The 18,733-nt window shown below is 35.5% G+C and overlaps 1 protein-coding gene across 1 annotated transcript; it reads right to left on the bottom strand.

Moving 5' to 3' along the window:
- Positions 1–250: 250 nt before the first annotated feature.
- Positions 251–16,229, bottom strand: LOC139977487 (uncharacterized). Its single transcript, XM_071986836.1, has 3 exons — positions 15,694–16,229; positions 3,182–3,347; positions 251–2,657 (listed from the first exon to the last, which is right to left on the bottom strand). The coding sequence occupies exons 1-3, from the start codon at positions 15,787–15,789 to the stop codon at positions 2,614–2,616; spliced, it is 306 nt and encodes a 101-aa protein (XP_071842937.1). The 5' UTR covers positions 15,790–16,229; the 3' UTR covers positions 251–2,613.
- Positions 16,230–18,733: the final 2,504 nt, after the last annotated feature.

The raw sequence follows: 18,733 nt of genomic DNA, 5'->3' as shown, positions 1-18,733 counted from the left end.
GGAAGTGGCAGCCCCGAAACAGCCACTTGTTTTTGGTTCTCATCTCATGAATATTAACATATATGGTTTACCGTACTATGAATATGTTTGGGCATCGGAACTACTAAAAGTTTTCGTTTTCTGGCTTTTACCGGAAATTGATTCCGTGAATTTTCGGAACTAAAAGTACGAATCAAGCTGATCGGGTGGATACATGAATGGAAAAACTGCATAACAATAGTCAAAAATGAATCAAAGGTGATGACGTCACTGCTATTTCCATATAATTTATTTCTCTCTCTATCTATAGGCCTATACAGTGATATTGGAATTCATCTGCGTGATGAAATTCAATTAATCTCTGTCATGGTACGATGTGCTTTAACATTGATCACGGGGCGTTGATCACAATTTCATCGAATATCGATTATTGATCACATAAATAATAAAAAAAATGGTAAACTCATGGAATCTTTATAGAACTATGCAACATAAATTTTTAACCTAGCACAACTCTTTAACGAAAACCCTACATTATGCATATAGCAACACTGCGTATACAACCTTACTACAGTCACAGAGATACTTCCAACGATGTTGTAAATTAATAGCAAGATTTTTAAATTAGTATACAAATTAAGCACTTCGTTGGTAGTGTCTGTGCTACAGAACACAGTAGACTGCAGTACAAAGCACATGCAAGTGCACATGCGCACACACATGCACACCCACGTGACATGCACGTGCACTTGCCTGCGTATGATGCATGCGTTTCACGTACAGTATTTGCTCTGTATATCGATTGCCCTTGCTATATTAAAACGCCATGAAGAATGTTGTAGTAAAGTCGTGATCATTTTGGTGGCCAAAATACTAACCGAATGATGTTCGAATACCAGCCGCATATTGTTCGAATATTAGTCGAATAGTGTTCGAATACTAGCTGGATAATGTAGGATTATTACCTAACTTGTGTTCGAACACTAACCGAGTAGTGTTTGAATACTAATCGAATGTTGTTCGAATACTAACCGAGTAATAGTCGGATACTTACCGAGCATTGTTCGAATGCTAATCTATTGTTGATGGAATACTAACCGTTTATTCTTCGAATACTACACGAATATTGTTCAAAGATTAACCGAAAATGTTTCAAAACATTTAACTCGCATATCAGCCTATCGAAATGTTGTATCATTTTTTTCAAACATTGTTAATTCATTAACCAATCCTTACTTCAATAATGAGTCTCAGTATTGTAATTGAATCCGTCATACATCAATACGTAATTGTTAATATTAATCACGTCACGTGCCATGCTCCAAATTATATATATTTATAGTTATTCATTAACTTGACAAGTAACAACCCAGCGGCCCTGATTGTCAAAACCCATATCTGTGATATTTAGATTGATAAATCTCCTCTCTCTGGTGCACCCACCCCTTCTATACCTCCTCAGTTACTAAAACATATTCCGACTGGGTCCCTTTAATATAATACAACTATTAAATGACAATATAAGCTGTTATGAGATGTTAACAAATATATTAATCTTGGAATGAACTTTTTACAATCCATAATATTGTATGTGGACCTTAAAACATATAAACGTATTAGAAACAGCAAAAGTAGCCAGAAGCATAAGGAAATAGATATAGATTCGGAGATATCTTCAATGAATTTGTTCCACCATTTATTTCCAGTTAACTAACTATTATAGATGTACTAACATATCTTCATTTTCTTCGGTTAATCGGTTGATCGGTTTATCGGTTAATCGGTTACTTCGTTGTAGTCCTTCTGGTAGCGTTGATGCCAAGAGTTTGTAGCATGATTCCCTCGATGACGAACTGATAGGCTAATCGTTTCTGAGAAGAATTTCTAATGTTGGATTCCATTCGAATAACATTAATGTCTTGACTTTTCCCTCCCTCCCCCTCTTCCCCCACCGTCGTCGCTATTTTTTTTCCTCCAGTTCTCCTCGTTTCCTCCAGACAATGCCAAGAAAAAACTTAGGAAGCTTGACAACTTGAGGCGCAAATGCCTCATCGCCACCCATCAGCTGAGGTACTTTTCCAGAAATTGAAATTATTGAGTTGAAGCACCAGGCAAATCGATAATAGAAGCGAATCGATGTTTATCTTTCAAAACACTGTTAAAAGGATCTTCTCGAATAGAACGTTTACATTCCCGACGACTGGTTTGTTAAGCCTACAACTCCCTGATCTAACGCAATTTGTGTCCATGATTGTTTGTGCTACAGAGGTCAAAGTTCATCTTCTCTGCAGGTACGGAGAGTAAATCATTCTCAGTTGTAACGTGTCCAGTACATCTGTGAGCACAAACGAAATAAGTGACGTCATTGAAGTAAGGGATTACGTCACTATGACGAATGTTATAGGGTTTTTTACAACACATATCGTAGACAAACCCAACAAAATAAACTACGAATATCTACAAAATATCATCTAAAACCGACGGTTTGTCCAGAGGAATACGACTTCCGGAAGTGGAATCAACTTTGAAACGACCACAAAAAAAACAAAAACAAAGTCTATTAAAATGTTATCTTCTTCTCCACGACCAAATACTTCAAAAGCTTTAGTAGATGGTGGTAGCTGTTAAAAGAATTCAACTGCGAGAGTCGATGAAATTATCTAACGCCGTGTCTACATCTGTAACGAAATAGAAACACTTGGTCTGAAATCATAGGATAACGCACGGAGACGAGATGGACGGGGGGGGGGGGGGGTAGGGGTAAGCAACAATGACGACGACAACGGGTTTGATATATGAATATTAATGATATTTCATTTCTCTTACTAACATCAATCTGCATCCTTTGAAACTTCCTACCTTGGCAACTTCCCTCACCAAAGGTAAAATAGCATCAAACGTAATGGATCTTTTATCATCTCGCAAACACTTTCCAAGCCTCATCAAACCAAATCTAATCAAATCGACCATGAACACTATCCTACGCCCATCCCGTCCCCGAGTCTCTGCCTTTTGAAATATATATGTGTGTATATATATATATATATATATATATATATATATATATATATATATATATATATATATATATATATATATATTTATATATATATATATATATATATATATATATATATATATATATATATATATATATATATATATATATATATATATATATATATCATCTTTTCTCTCTTACCATTTCCAGATGGTCTGCACATAAATTTCCATTTTCCATGTACAAACTGACACTCCGTTTCCATTTCTTGAGGTCCATATCGTGTTGGATAAAGATTTGGGCATCTGCATCGCCAAGTATGACCGCTTCTCCGTTTCAAGCACATACCCCCTGGAGAACATGTCGGCTGGAATAAAGAAAGGGAAAGAAAAAAATAAATATATAAATATGAACCAAAATAACGCAGTCATTCGACCGCGTCAATTGTAAAAGTCCGCAACAGCGATGAGTCACGCAACACTGAAACCTTTAAGGTCGGATGCGTACGCGCTGTAAGGAAACCTTTCAACATCATTTTATGTGGATTAATATCGTTTTGACAGTGATACGAAACATAATATTCACACATAATTGGTCATCCGTCCATCTCACCAACGGATTTTACACGATTACGAAAAAAATTGACTATTCCTTATTAACAGATGTATTACATCTTTTTTATATTCAAATTTGTGCACTCATTGGAAACAGGTTGATGTACATAACATTAACCTTTTAAGAGTAAAACAACCCCCCCCCCCCAAACCCCTACCGTACTAAAATGGTTGTAAAGGTAACCGTATCCTTGGCTGTTCGTATAGTGTGTAAGAGTCTTATCTTTTCTTCATTTGTAAAGTTACTAAGCGATGATATACATCATGCAACAATAAAAACTCAATGTCGGTGACATACGTGGTAAGGAAACCTTAAGCGCCATTTAAGGTGGGATACGTTTTATCTTTTGAAAGTATAGAGATAAAGCCCAGATAATATTCACACTTAATTGGATATCCATCAAACCTGACCAATGTGGTTGTAAATATTTGAGTTTCTACTAACTCTTTATTCACATTTGGCGCTCAGAGGAAGCAATGTTGACGTAAAGAGTATTATCAACATATCATATTTATAGTAAGCAAAAAAAACACACCACTTAGTTCCCCCCGCCCGCCCCCCCCACACAAACAAACAACAATGTAGAATGGTTTCAAAATTAAACCATCCTCTACCTCTAACTTTGTAGATGTTTATGATTACAGTTTTTACTATCAAATATTTCTCTATCATTTAGAAACACTTTTATTTGTATCTTGTATCTGTACTGTATTTTGTTTTCTTGAAGTGTTACAAACTGATTTTTTTTTTCAATATAGAACATTTGATGTTCCACGAATTAACATGCAGATATTTTTATTTCTTTGCACTTGCATCATTTGAAACGTTAATGCGAATAATTTTATTATTCTCGATGTATTTTTGGTGCATTAAAGTAACAGATCAATACATTTTAAGATACTTTTTTTTTTTTTTCATGGTCGAGTTAATTTGTTTCCACTACTGGTTGTTCAACCGATTCACACAGAGTTTACAGTAACTAAAGGAAATCCTAAAGTTTTGTACCAAAGTAAAAAATGTATCGTGCTGATAAATATAATAAATCGGTAGCATATGCTATTAGGTTTACAGTAAGAACTGAGGATATGTGTAATCCCAACAAATATATCAAACTGGATTTGCTGGGATTACAAATATCCTCAGTTCTTACTTTAATCCTTATAGCACATGCTACCGATTTATAGCACGATCCAGCACGATTTGTGTGTATCGTGTGGGTTGTGACAAGTTAAAGTCAAATTTGTTTAGAATTTTGTTTTAGTATTGTAATTCTGTAACATTATGAACTGATTACACAATTACGTTCAAACAATGAATTTGTTGTTCCTCCTCGATCCATGGATAACGTATAACTACTTAGTCACTGGCGTGACGTAAGTTGCCTTATGTATAATGCTAAATGACAAGAATTAAGTTGTTTACTTCATTTTGGTTTAACCATAAATTAGAAACCCAACGGAATTTTTCTCTTAGAATCATTCCAGGTATCAAGTTTCGCTACGTACATTACCGTGACGTCTGATAGCTTAATGAATGTGTTCTGTTTCATGTCAAATTAGTTGTTTTTCTTCCAAAAAACGGATCATTTGCATCGCTTATCAAGCTTGTTGATGCGTTTAGGTCTTTAAGACACAGAGACGAACACTTTGCCATTGATTGAATTTTGAGCAAAGTGCATTTACGTTATACTTGCGAGAAAGGAATGATAATTCCATAGGCATACGCTTCTTGATTGATGAACAAAATGGACGACTTTTGTCGTTTTTTGTTAATTAATTTCATAGCAGTTTACAAGTATAGCAAAGAGTTGACTATCCATTTCCCAGATGTTTGGGTTATTAGTATTATATTACAAAACAAAGTTATTTTTTGACCTTCAAAAAGCGTTTACGTACAAACGAAGCCGCAGAACAAGGGCACGTCGGGTCTATTTTATGACTCCACATTGTTTACAACGGTAGCCTACATTATTAATACACCGACTGGACCATGAAACAATATAATTTGGCAATGTTTTATCAATAAGATGTCCATCCGTTCGCCGGATTATGAATGACGTAAGAAACAAGCTATACTAGTCATTAGTAGTACATAAATCAAATCAAAAGTCTCCGTTTGCGCGAACTCTGCATAGCCACACGCGGAGCTGTTAGTATTACGAATTTCATTGACACTATACCTAGTACCTTCAAAGACATTGACCCATACATAAGTCAGTCTCCTGGTAAAATACAAAAGGATTCGCACAAATAAACGGATTTTTTTTCGCGCTTCCTTTTTTGGTGGGTTTTATTCAGTTGAATTTGCCTCAACCCAAGCAATCCAGTCGTGTGAGTTTGATAATAGCCCCCTCTCCCACTGTTGTCAAAACGCCCAAGATCAAATTTACCTTTTGAATGACTTCGTATTTGAAAGTGTATTAACCGCAAAAGATGTCTTACTTTAATTCAAATATCGATTATTTCTGTCATATTACAAAAGACTTAACCACAAATTAATTTATTCATTGTCACGTTGATCACCGACTTATTCTCTGAACATCAGCCGTAGACAGTTCAAGTCACGTTTCAAGGTCTCCTCGACACAGCTGACTGAATTTAAAAAACGATAGTAGGCCTAAATGTTTACTTTATTTTTGGGTTAAAATTAAGTTTTCCCTTTTCTCTCTCTTTTATGACAAATCTGCAGAACTTTATACGTGCAAGGTATCTTAAACACAATATTAAGTTTAATGTTATTTGAAGAAGTTTTACAAAATATTGACTGAATATGCCTGTCAATACCATTACTAAGTGCAGCGAAATGGCGCAAGGATTGATGGGAATAGGGCAAAATGACTTCACAAACTGTTTGCAAAATGAGAAAATCAAAAGTTGCATTTTAGGCTTTTTAAACGGAAGATCTTTTCTATCAAAATAACAGCTTGATTGTTCAACAAAATTACTATTCATTCCGCAGATAGAATGTTAACAAATTGCAACTATTATATTATATATATATAACTAATTCCTTGAGAAAGTAAACAATTTGCTGCAAAAAATGACAGCATGATTATTTATCAAATGTTATCGATTTAAAGAAGTTGAACAAAATATATTTCACTAATTCAACATTTGGCATCAGACATGATGAATTCCAGCAGCATCGCACGGAAAGATCTTCACATTTTGACGACACCGTAAACGTTTCCATATAGTATTGGGTAAAGGGATGACTTTGGACAGACAGTTAGTCTCGATGTATCGTATAACTCACGAAACAGACGGACACGAAAAGAGACAGACACACAGACAGACACAAACAGACACAGACACACACTGAGAGCTGGTTATGTTTCTATATAGCTGTTCCAGTTTTCAAGATATTCACCTTTAAAAATGTCATTTCCTGAATGCTCCTTTAAGGCTAATGGTTGATGACGTCAGCTCTTCAGTGAAAGCTTAAAATGTTAACGTTAATCCATCGTTTTAAAATAAAAAATATTTCGAATGAACAACAGATTACCATTGGACGACATCCAATCCAATTGACCAGTGTATAGAGCCCTGTAAACATGTTATTTGTAGCTAAATGGGAATATTCTGTTCTGAGAGAAGTGTCAATAGTGGTCTTGGCGTTAGACTAAGTAATGCAGCCACTTTCATTGATAAGCCCCAGATGTTTAAAGGGTCATTTTTCATCAACAACAAAATCAAAATGTGTTTTTTATTAAAGGGATACAACTTACTGTTTTCTTTATATCTAGTTGGAGCCAGCGATAAATCCAGTAACGTGTGAATGTTATACATGGCTTGGTAAGAATCAAGTATTATGTTTTATATAACGCCGAAGGTCACGGTGATGTAACTTTAAGGTATAATATCAACGTTGTGAAAGAACGACGCAATGTTACAACGCAGACAATTAGCATTTTAACCACCATCGTATGTCGTTATATGTGCAGATATGACGTAATTTTCATGAGATGAACTATTACCTTCAGTGCTTGACATTTCCCTATTCACGGGAGTTTGTATTTCTGCTTTTTACACAGTTCTTAAAGCCTACTGTACTACGATGATTGTGAATTTACCCTCGATAGGCTCTACCAGACTTTCGGTCGTATAGAGTGGGCGTTATACAAGGCGCGCCGTGAATCTACTAGCAATTAATTCTAGATTCCAAGAGCTTTTACCAACGAAAAAAGGGGCAAAAAGAGGCCAATAACAAGTTATCAACTAAATTGATTAATGCAAATGTCAGGGGTATTAGTTATATATATATATATATATAGTTATATATATAGTTATATATATATATATATATATATATATATAACTATATATAACTATATGTTGAGACTAGTTGAGACTAGTGGAAGACTAGTAGTTGTAACTCGGAGTTTCACGCGTTGAGCGATCATCAGACAACCACCGGACAAAGAGCACTCTGCGCCAAGATAGACGCCAACCAACCAACTGTATATATATATATATATATATATATATATATATATATATATATATATATATATATATATATATATATATATATATATATATATATATATATATATATACATACATAATACGACTATCGAATCCCTTTAATGTGTCTATAAGCTACGGGGGATCCTTTTTTGTTTACAGTATGTATTTTGTTTTGTTTAAATAATATCCTCAAATTTCTATCACGAACAGAAGATGTGAGTCTTTCACCTTTGAATCAGGCTTACTAATTCTTATATTTCAAGCGCTTTCACAGTCCGCTACATTCCATCTCATGGGCGAAGTTGAAGAGGCGGGGTGTGTGGGGGAGGTATTTCTATATGCCGAAGAGAATGTCTTGGGAATTCCTTTGCATACAACGATAAATTTTGATTTGCTTGAAGCTAGTGCGACACCATTAGACAAATAAACAGTTAAGAAGGGTTACACTATTGCCATTGACATTTCACTTCGAAATAAAAAGGAGCCTGTCACCTACAATGTGACTTTACAAAGACAAGCGTGTCAAAACAACTTTGTCCACTGATTTTCGGAGACAATAACAAGGTCATGATTTGAACTATCACTGGAGTCGAAAGATTGTGTTCCACAATTTCACAGATATTTCAACAACTTTCATTAACTTATTTATCTTAAAGAAGGTAGAAAGATAGAATGGGGGTTTGATAAAACTTTTAGAATAATCCAAAAAGGCAGATGCACGAAACTGGAAAGTTATACAGTCACGGACAATTTGCAAAATACGTAAAGGAATTCGAGTTGGAACGCATAGTCTTTCTCTATGGTATAAAGTGTGTAGATGTGACTGCGATTGCTTTAACAGTGTCCTTGATACGCATTATTACGCATCTGTAATAGAAGTGATAACACCTAAGTACATCCAGAAAGGCCGACTAAAACCTTGCGTTAATACTATCATACTAACATGTGAAAAACCGTTGCTAAGGGCATTACTAACGTTTAATATTTAGGCCTAAGCTGTTGTATACACACACACATATATATATATATATATATATATATATATATATATAGGGCCTATAGGCCTATATATATATATATATATATATATATATATATATATTTATTTCAACGAAGTTAGATCATTCACTGAGGTGAACTATTTATGTCAATCTTCGTTAGCGGTTGTAATACGTCATCAATTTCTCGGGGCAATAAGAAGAGAGAAAAACCGTTTCCTTATTTTCATGTTTAACTTTTTTTGCTCTCTCTTTTAATTTTGGCCTTTTCATCAGTCGATGCTGAAAATAAAAACTCGCCTTTCGGAAAGTTCAGAATTTATTAAATAAATGCCTTTAAAATTGTATTAGACGCCTAGTAGATGGCCACGGATGACGTCATTGAGGTTGATTAAGTTGTGCAAATTGCCTGTGAATGTTAGAAAAACATATTTCAAGTGGCGTTTTAGAGCATCTTGCATTACTAAGTACACGCTCGGCTTCTATAGTTTATTATATCTGAAATCGATTTGCGCTTTTGTTGTTTTATTTTATGGCTTCAAATTCACTGTTCGAGAGACAAAACAAGAAAGAGGGAAGGTTGGAGACCAGTGGCGGTAATTATTTATTTATTTATTTTTTATCATTTTTCTCTATTTATTTATCTTTGTTTATTGTTTATTTAGAGATTTATTTCCCTTTGATTCAATTTCAACGTTTCTATGTATTTATGAAAAGTATATATACAAATACATACTGAATATACTGAATTTACTAAATTAAATTTTAGTTCGAATGAAAATTTTGCAATTACGTCACAATGGAAAAGATCGTCGTTCATATTTAGATTGATGACGCTGGAAATGAATATTCATGTGAAGCTGATGTAGTGATAAAGCATTGTAGGCTTGAGCTCCTTCGTGCCATTGATTTTATCAGTCAATTTTGGGTAACACGTGACAAAACTGATGTGGCTGTGTTACCCTTATGCCCCACCCCCTCCACCCACCCCATCCCCTCACAATCGGAACAAATACCGTAATATATAAGCAATTGTATTTTTAACACTTTTTTAAACACTTTTATAACACTCGTCATGAAGCCATTTTTTTCTTCTGGAAATGTGTAGTTGATTCCCTATGATGTTAAAATATTGGTCAGCTGGTGACCTTTAACTTTATTTAACGTAATAAAATCGGACTAGATAAATTGATTTTTGTTTCAACATCAACATGTCAACAACGAAGCTAAGTATGAAGACGGGATCACAATTGCTTTTTTACTGTTTTTTTGTCTTAAACTTAGGAGTTTGCTATCACTTTAAGTTGAATTATTTCAACCATAGGAATTATTACATCTAAACCTACCTCACAGAAAAGCGTTTATCCTCCTGGATCTTAAACTATTTTGATGATTTTTACTTATTGTTTAATTTAATTAATTTTTTTTTTAAATTTAATTTTTTGTGTGCTTTGTGCTTCCTTTTTTTATATATATACTTTCCGTATATATATAAATATACATATATATATATATATATATATATATATATATATATATATATATATATATATATATATATATATATATATATAAAAGAAAACACCAAAAATAAAATTAACTATGAGGCAACATTGGTGGCAAAAATTGATTTAATTTGTAATCTCGTTATATTTCTTTGTATATCTGACGTATCATGGACGAATTGATCCATTTCTACGAGTGACGTACTGATTGCACTCTCATTGTGATCAATGACGTCATAAAACCAAAGTGACGTAGACGAGGGACATTTTAGGCTAGTTCTACGTACCGAGATATATAAGATGCCGATATTGAGGAAAGTTTATTACACCTCATCCATTCCAGAAATTATTTGGCTTTAATTGAGTAATCAGTAATAATAATACGAACTAAAACTCTGACCTTGATGTCTTGTGGAACCCCCCATGAGCATTGCCATAACGCAACATAGAGGTTAATGTTAAAACAGGTTATATGCAATTGTATAAGATTGCGTGATAGAAATGGAAGGAGTCTTGTCAGGTAATATTTGAATGGGTTCAGCTTTCTCGGTATAGGCTTTATTGAGCTCAGTGCTACAGTGTTCATGCATGTAAGCTATTAGTTCAAAATGATGTATAATTCTCCTAACTACAGTATGACGACAGACTACATTTATTTATGAATACGTCATCATTTATTTAATCGTGTTTGGTATAGGGAGTAATTAGATTCATATTGTAATGGAAATGTCACAGCTTGGCGTCTAATCGGGTTGAATATGAAATCATAGTTCAGTTTTCATGGTATACAAGCAATTCCTATACTGGGTTTAGTATATGTGATAGCACTCTAGAATAAAATGAATTAAGGAACTATTGTTGTGTTCATAGCGACCAAGACAAAAGAACCGAGTAAGTTATTTCCACCAAGTTTTGATCCCATATTAAGCGATGCTTTGTATTTCGATTAACTTTATAGTGGGAGTGATGAAAATCTTGAAATATTAATATTCATCATTTCTTGTTGCATGATGGGAATCTTGTTGCATGATGGGAAGACAAAAGATGTATAAAGAAACATAGTGTACACATGCATTATTTAATTATAAAAAAACATGATAACTGTACCACACATATTTGAAACTGATAGTGTTCAAAAATTCAGCCGAGTATTTGGACATGCGCACAGACTAATTTTGTCTGTCGCACATACGTCACCTCCCTTGTAAAATTTGCATTGCGCCATCATTTTGGGTGAAAATGCTGTGTAGCGTGGAGTGAATTGCACGTGTATGCAAATGAAATGATTCAACAAGATTTTGCTAAGATCCTGACTATCCTTCATCCTTTTTTTGCAAAATTTGGGTCTATAGTTTGTCATCTGTACAAAAGTTAGATTATGCCTCACGTTATCATCGATTCGTTGATATGCGAGCAAATATTTGACAAAACAATTGACTAAGCGTAACGCTTACGCTGAATTATGTAGCCCACCCGACATGAAGTTTCTCTCGCTTCTTCTGGCATTCTTATTCACACATTACGTGATGCATCGTGAAAGCGTAGGCTATACCGTTATATAAAATCTCACTGATTCGCAATATGTAACTATATTAACAACGTTAACTATATATGTGTGCCCACTACATGCTTTCAATCCGTTCGCTGTGATATGGTTTAGGGTCACGGACCCCCCCCCGACCACCTCCCCCCCCCCCCGTCTGTCCTACCGACTGACAGAATATATACCAGGCTTCTAATTTCCTACATACATTTTAAGTATTGGATATGTTAATCCCCAAAAAATGAACTACCATACATATACGCATCTGACATCCTCAGTTGGAGCAAAAATTGTCATAAAAGTATTTTCTTCTATTGGTTTTTTTTTCTTGAGTCATTTCCAACTTTTCGTTATTGATTTTACCTTGACCTGTAATACTGTAATGCTATAATGCGGCCGATTATTATGTCAATAGGTTTTATCTTCTTTTTTTCAATTATTCTTCCAAAATCAATATTTGTAAGTTCTATCATTTTTAGTCACATTTCTTACATATTATAGCAGGCTTATTAAATTTCGGGGCATTGTTTGGTTCACTTCCGAACTTAAAGCATCTCGATGCGTTAAAACGCCAAATTCTGACGGCAAAGTTGATCAAATGTTTCGCTTCTATCGTCAGTATACTATTCACAATGACACTGTGATGAGGTAAGACAATCGACTAGGCAACGCTTACCCACAAGTACGTAGCGAGAAACTATAGAAAGAAATCAAGGAGAATAATTAACGAATTAATGAGTAATTAATTAATTTATACAAGGGGACCCATCAAGGATTGGAAACGGAGAAGGTGTGGCCATTGGGTTTCTTAACTCCGACTACTATTTAAAAATATCGAAGAGTGTATTATATTAACTAATATGTAGTATATATATAGAGCTGCTTTAAGAGTGAAGAAAGACCAAAGAACCGAAGACATTTTGCATACAGTTTGGGTTATTGTGGCCTATAGTTTACAATGCTATGTATCTTCAATGTGGATATACATTTAAGTATAAGCTATAGAGGTAGGAGGAAAAGGGGAAGGGAATGATGGGACTTGGGAGGGGGGGGGGCAGTAGCGGGACGTGATTGTGTTGTATTATGGGATTTTGGGGACACGGTGTAGAGGACGGTGTTTGTGTGGTAGTAGGGGACTTGTGGACACAGTAGAGGGTGGTGTTTGGGTGGTAGTAGGGGACTTGTGGACACAGCAGAGGGAAGTGTTTGTGTGGTATTAGGGGACTTGGGGGACACAGTAGAGGGTGGTGTTTGTGTGGTATAGTAGGGGACTTGGGGACACAGTAGAGGACGGTGTTTGTGTGGTAGTAGGGCACTTGTGGACACAGCAGAGGGAAGTGTTTGTGTGGTATTAGGGGACTTGGGGGACACAGTAGAGGTTGGTGTTTGTGTGGTATAGTAGGGGACTTGTGGACACAGCAGAGGGAAGTGTTTGTGTGGTATTAGGGGACTTGGGGGACACAGTAGAGGGTGGTGTTTGTGTGGTATAGTAGGGGACTTGGGGGACACAGTAGAGGACGGTGTTTGTGTGGTAGTAGGGCACTTGTGGACACAGCAGAGGGAAGTGTTTGTGTGGTATTAGGGGACTCGGGGGACACAGAAGAGGGTGGTGTTTGTGTGGTATAGTAGGGGACTTGTGGACACAGCAGAGGGAAGTGTTTGTGTGGTATTAGGGGACTTGGGGGACAGTAGAGGTTGGTGTTTGTGTGGTATAGTAGGGGACTTGGGGACACAGTAGAGGACGGTGTTTGTGTGGTATAAGGAGACTTGGGGACACAGTAGAGGGCGGTATTTGTGTGGTATTGGGGAACTTGGGGGACACAGTAGAGGACGGTGTTTGTGTTGTATTTACCAGATGGTGGCATTTCATGCGATGTCAGTATATGCTTCGGAATACTATTTGGACACATGTGCGATTTACTTGGTAAAGTACATATTTGCATATGTGACGTCACTAAGGACATACAGTGCCATTGTGGTTAACTGTTTGTTTGTTTACTGTGAAAACTTTCAGATCAAATATCACCTACCCAATGGTAACTTTTGAGAAAGGAAGAATAAGTTCTTACAAAGTCTTTAACTAGTAAAACCTCGAATTAAGTGGCATGACATTGCTCCTTTAACTTCACAAGAAGACTAACATGTTACTGTATTTAGCCAATGTTCCTCTCTGCGTACCATCTAATGACAATACATACCGGTATTATATTAGTTACGAATGACAGGTTTGCTTAACCGTTGGTTAATGTTATAGTATTTCACTACGAAAACCCAGGGGAAGGGGGGGTCGCTATGTTATAGTATCATCAACTGCTACTATAAAGGAAGAATTTTTGAGCACGTTTCCAGAAATTACCTTCAATAAAGCGACAGTATATCTTGCGTTAGAAATTGAACGACTTTCAACAATTCCTCACGTGTTGATAATTCATGTGATCAAATTTACGTCACATGTAATCTATATTCCTGAGACTTCCAAAGATCAAATAAGATTAGAATGTAATAACAGAAGAGAGAAGAGAAGACGTAATGAAGAAAGAAACATACAATGAATGAGAAAGAATAGATAAAAGGCTAGACTAGAAGTTGAGGAACGATTTATGAATTGTAACAAAATGTAGTTCTTGCATGACGTCATACGTGATTATGCCATTATTGTCCTTTATGATATAAATAGAAATAAAGGCATTTTAATTTGATTCACTGAAAACTCAAACTCAAAATTGATTCGATTGTCGGTCTAACTATTCCGGCTATTCCTTAAATCTAATTTGATTTCAGACACATACAAGCAAAAATCGTTTCGGCAGACTAAGTTCCTTCAAAAATAGAAATATTCAGACGTAGAATTTTCTAAAAGTTTCATATAACTATTGCTAGTTTACTAATTAGAGTTTGTTTTGCAATTATACTTTGCTGAAGAATTTTCCTTGTAAGGAAAGGTGGTCCATCTGTCAAAACGACTTCAAAGGAAGTCTAGACAAGAAGTATGAATTTTTTCCCTTCTTGTTTCATAATGTTCATTCCTTTTTCTTTCTACTATTCTTACAAACTGCAGTCACGCGGTCCTTCTATACTAACTGCAAATCTTTTCATAATCTAAATAATTAACGGTTATGATTTCACAACTCGTTATCAACTCGTCAATGGTTGGCCAAGTCTGAACGCAAATATCGACGATACATTAGCTTATTGTTTCAAGAACATGGCGTAACCTTTCCCTTAACTTGCGAAATCGACCACCAGAAAAGTGTTACTTATTTACTCGATGCAATAACATACTTTAAAATACCTCAGATCACTTTCAATTGGTATTGGAATTATGGGCACACTTCCACATTTTCACCAGCAAAACTGTTCCCAGCGGATATTGGTAATTTGCATACATTTACATAAGTTATTCACAGCAATCGTTGTTATTATGGTTAATATACGTTAATAAAAATATTTTCAAAACATATCCTTCTCTAGATGAGAACTTTCGCACGAAACGAGAGAAGTACAGCAAATAACAGATCACACACCAAGACCCTAAACGTTATTTAATCCGCTAAAATTAAAACGTTACTTTAATTTTACTCACCCATTTGACATAAGCAGATGAAACCAACTGAGCTGAAAGGCAAATGGTAATAGCGAATATTGCAAACAATTTCACACACACCTGATGTGACGCCATCGTGAAACTATCCGTCGGAAAATTGACACAGAAATGCCTCCTGAAACGAAATCCCTTCTTCAAACGAAGTGGTAACTAAATATGACACTTTTTTTTTCAATGAAGCAAAGAATCGATCCCGCTTTATTAACTTAATATCTTCTCCCTCCGGCTAATGTTAGCGAAATAATAATAATAAGTGACGAAAACGTTAGAAATTCTCCCGTTCATTTGTTCTGACTTATAGAGAAGAAGAAAGGATAACTTGATGAAGTTATGCGTGCAGACGACAGTGATCACAATAATAACTAATGTAGCAGTTTCCCGCCCTTTTTATAGCAAATTAACCTCACGCGGACAGTCACTTTTGTCAGTAAACGTGATTGAGACGTATTAACGCCCCCATTTCCGACTAGTTTTTTTTTTCTATTTCGTTTTGTGTGTCAGAGTGTGAAGTAAGTAAAAACGCTCGCTATATCGTGTAAACTTGGTTGCGTTTCTTACATTCCACGCGTTACTTTACAATAATGATTGAAGGTCACGTGTCGAACGGTGTCACGATAAGTTCAAATGACATTACGTCATGAATATTCATATTTGTAAGACATACAGACACATGATTATCACAGTTCAGACATAATTGAAAGGGTCTCAGCTCCGTAAAGAAAATGCATTTCCATGAGTTTCATTTCTTCCCATTTAGATCCAAAACGAAAGGAACACCCTTGGTTTTTTGAGAGCGAGGATGTTGATATAAATTAGAACAAATGGATCGTATTTAATCTATTATACGATCATTTAATATAGGCCTACATGTACTTTCCATTATCATGAATTTTGGCATTTTTTCAGATGCTGGCTGGCTTAAAATAGCCTCTGTGCTTGTGATCAATTGAATGGCTCGGGAAACTGTGGAGAGGCCCATGTAAATGTGGGAAATAGATCCCATTTTCGTTCTAGTTGTAAAGGAAAGTCAAGAGATCAGACGGGGGTGGGTGAGGTGGGGGTCGGATTGGAAATTGGGGAGTGATATAACTTTTCCAGGATCTGGCTGTGGATGATGGTAGCAGCGAGAGCAAAAAGGACAAGCAAAGATGTCATGTTAGTGTAATTTTGTCACAGTCTTACACCTTCCGGGGTAAAAAATATCAATGATCGAACAATTTGACGGTTATGACTTTTCCTCACAGAAAAGTCAGTCAGTCAGTTGTACACGCTGGTCTTTTCATTAAAATTACAGTCTAAAGAAGGAAAAAATGCTGGAATATAAATAAATATATATATATTTATACATATATATATATATATATATATTTATACATATATATATATATATATATATATTTATATATATATATTCCTGTGTGATAAAATCAATCAAATTGAAATTAACCGCATAAATTAGTATCTTTTGTACATTAATGTTTTTAGCTAGACGTCTATAGAAAATACAATGATTTGATCATTTATTTCCATTTTATAGTCTGAGTAAAAACTGGATATAATCAGTAATCTTTTGTAAGGTTAATTTACCAAATTCAACAAGCTACTTAAACTTTCCTTTCAGGTCATGACATCTTTGTCAATCGGAGTAGTCCCGTAGGTGTTTTTTGCCGTCAGTCGCGAGGCCAATTTACACACTCCAACAGAGGCATAGAAAGCTTTAAAATGGGTTAACTTGGATCGGGGTGGTTTTCCCAGTTTCAACGTGAATAAAATCGTGGAACTAAAGGCCGTTGATATCACCGTCACCAATTGACATCATTAAGTGACTCAATGTAGGACGGTAAGTAAGGAGGTGTTCCAGGGGGTGGAATGTGTAGGGAGGTATAATTAACCACTTTATTAACCGGCGTTTTTCGTTCATTGTGCGATATTCCTCGCAGGGGTAGGTGCGTGACAATGAGTCACATCGAACTTAATTTAACATAACAATCAAACAAAGAAAGGAGAATTGACGGAAAGAATAAAACCAAATGATTTCTCTCGAAGAAAGATGTCTCAATTCACACCAGCTGAAGACACTAAAATATGTGAAATATAAAACTGAAGAAAAATATTGTAACAAGAAGAAAAGAAAGGCACCGGCGATGGAAGAAAGAAAGAAAGAAATAATCATAATAATCCACACCATTTAGACGGTATTAAATTATATGAAGTTGAATAGAAGTATCATATTATTTATAGAGAACCATAATTCACACCAATGACAAACACATCAGAATATTTGGAATAAAAGGCTGTATTGAAAGATCACATGTATTGCGATAGTACACAATAAGTCACTAACTATAGTTGGGCGTCACCAACTGAACCTGCTGAAATTGAGGGGAAAACACGTGACAGCGTAAACCATTGTAATATAAGATGTCTCAGGGAACCGCGTGTTTGGTATAATCTATAGAAAGGGTGCACATCAACAAAAAAATACTTCACTCATCATCTCAGTTGGTCGTCAACTCGTGAAAATATTTTAAGGTTTTCGTCTGAACGGATAATGACAGACGGTCAGAAGCTTATGATATTGAGTCATATATGCAATGATATAGAAAACAAAGCAGAAAATGATTTGATAGCCTAAGTCGGAGGTGGGCGGGTTGGTGGTTGGGGGGGGGGTAGGGAAGTGTTTCAGGAATCATCATGTTGTTTAGGTAGACAAAAGCGTGTCTTTGTTTAACATTAATGGTATAGGCTATGTTTGGCATTTGGTTATCCGTGTTTGCATATAGTTTGCCGGGGTATATAGATTTAAAGATTTATAGATTTATAAATTGATTGTTTGGTGAAGCGATATTGTACGTTATGGCGTTATGGCTCTATGACAGGATAATCATTTATGGTATGGTCAGGGTGTCCGCGGGAACGGGGGGGGGGGGGCTGGGTTTGAAGAAAAGCTTGCTCAAGGTGAATTGGAGGAACAATTCTGTCCCATTCGATAGTGTGCATCGTTATCGAATGTATATAG

This window comes from Apostichopus japonicus, chromosome 12 (assembly GCF_037975245.1).
Source record: "Apostichopus japonicus isolate 1M-3 chromosome 12, ASM3797524v1, whole genome shotgun sequence".
Lineage (NCBI taxonomy): Eukaryota > Metazoa > Echinodermata > Holothuroidea > Aspidochirotida > Stichopodidae > Apostichopus > Apostichopus japonicus.
Note: the sequence above shows the minus strand (reverse complement) of the source record. Positions and strands in the feature narration are given on the sequence as shown.

What these genes read in the sequence shown, in the direction of transcription:
- LOC139977487 (XM_071986836.1), bottom strand. Translation starts at nt 15,789, where the DNA reads ATGGCGTCACATCAGGTGTGTGTGAAATTGTTTGCAATATTCGCTATT. An exon ending in CATCTGCTTATGTCAAATGG is followed by an intron (nt 3,348 to 15,693) that starts GTGAGTAAAATT and finishes TCTTTATTCCAG; the next exon opens with CCGACATGTTCTCCAGGGGG. An exon ending in GTGCAGACCATCTGGAAATG is followed by an intron (nt 2,658 to 3,181) that starts GTAAGAGAGAAA and finishes ATTTCGTTACAG; the next exon opens with ATGTAGACACGGCGTTAGAT.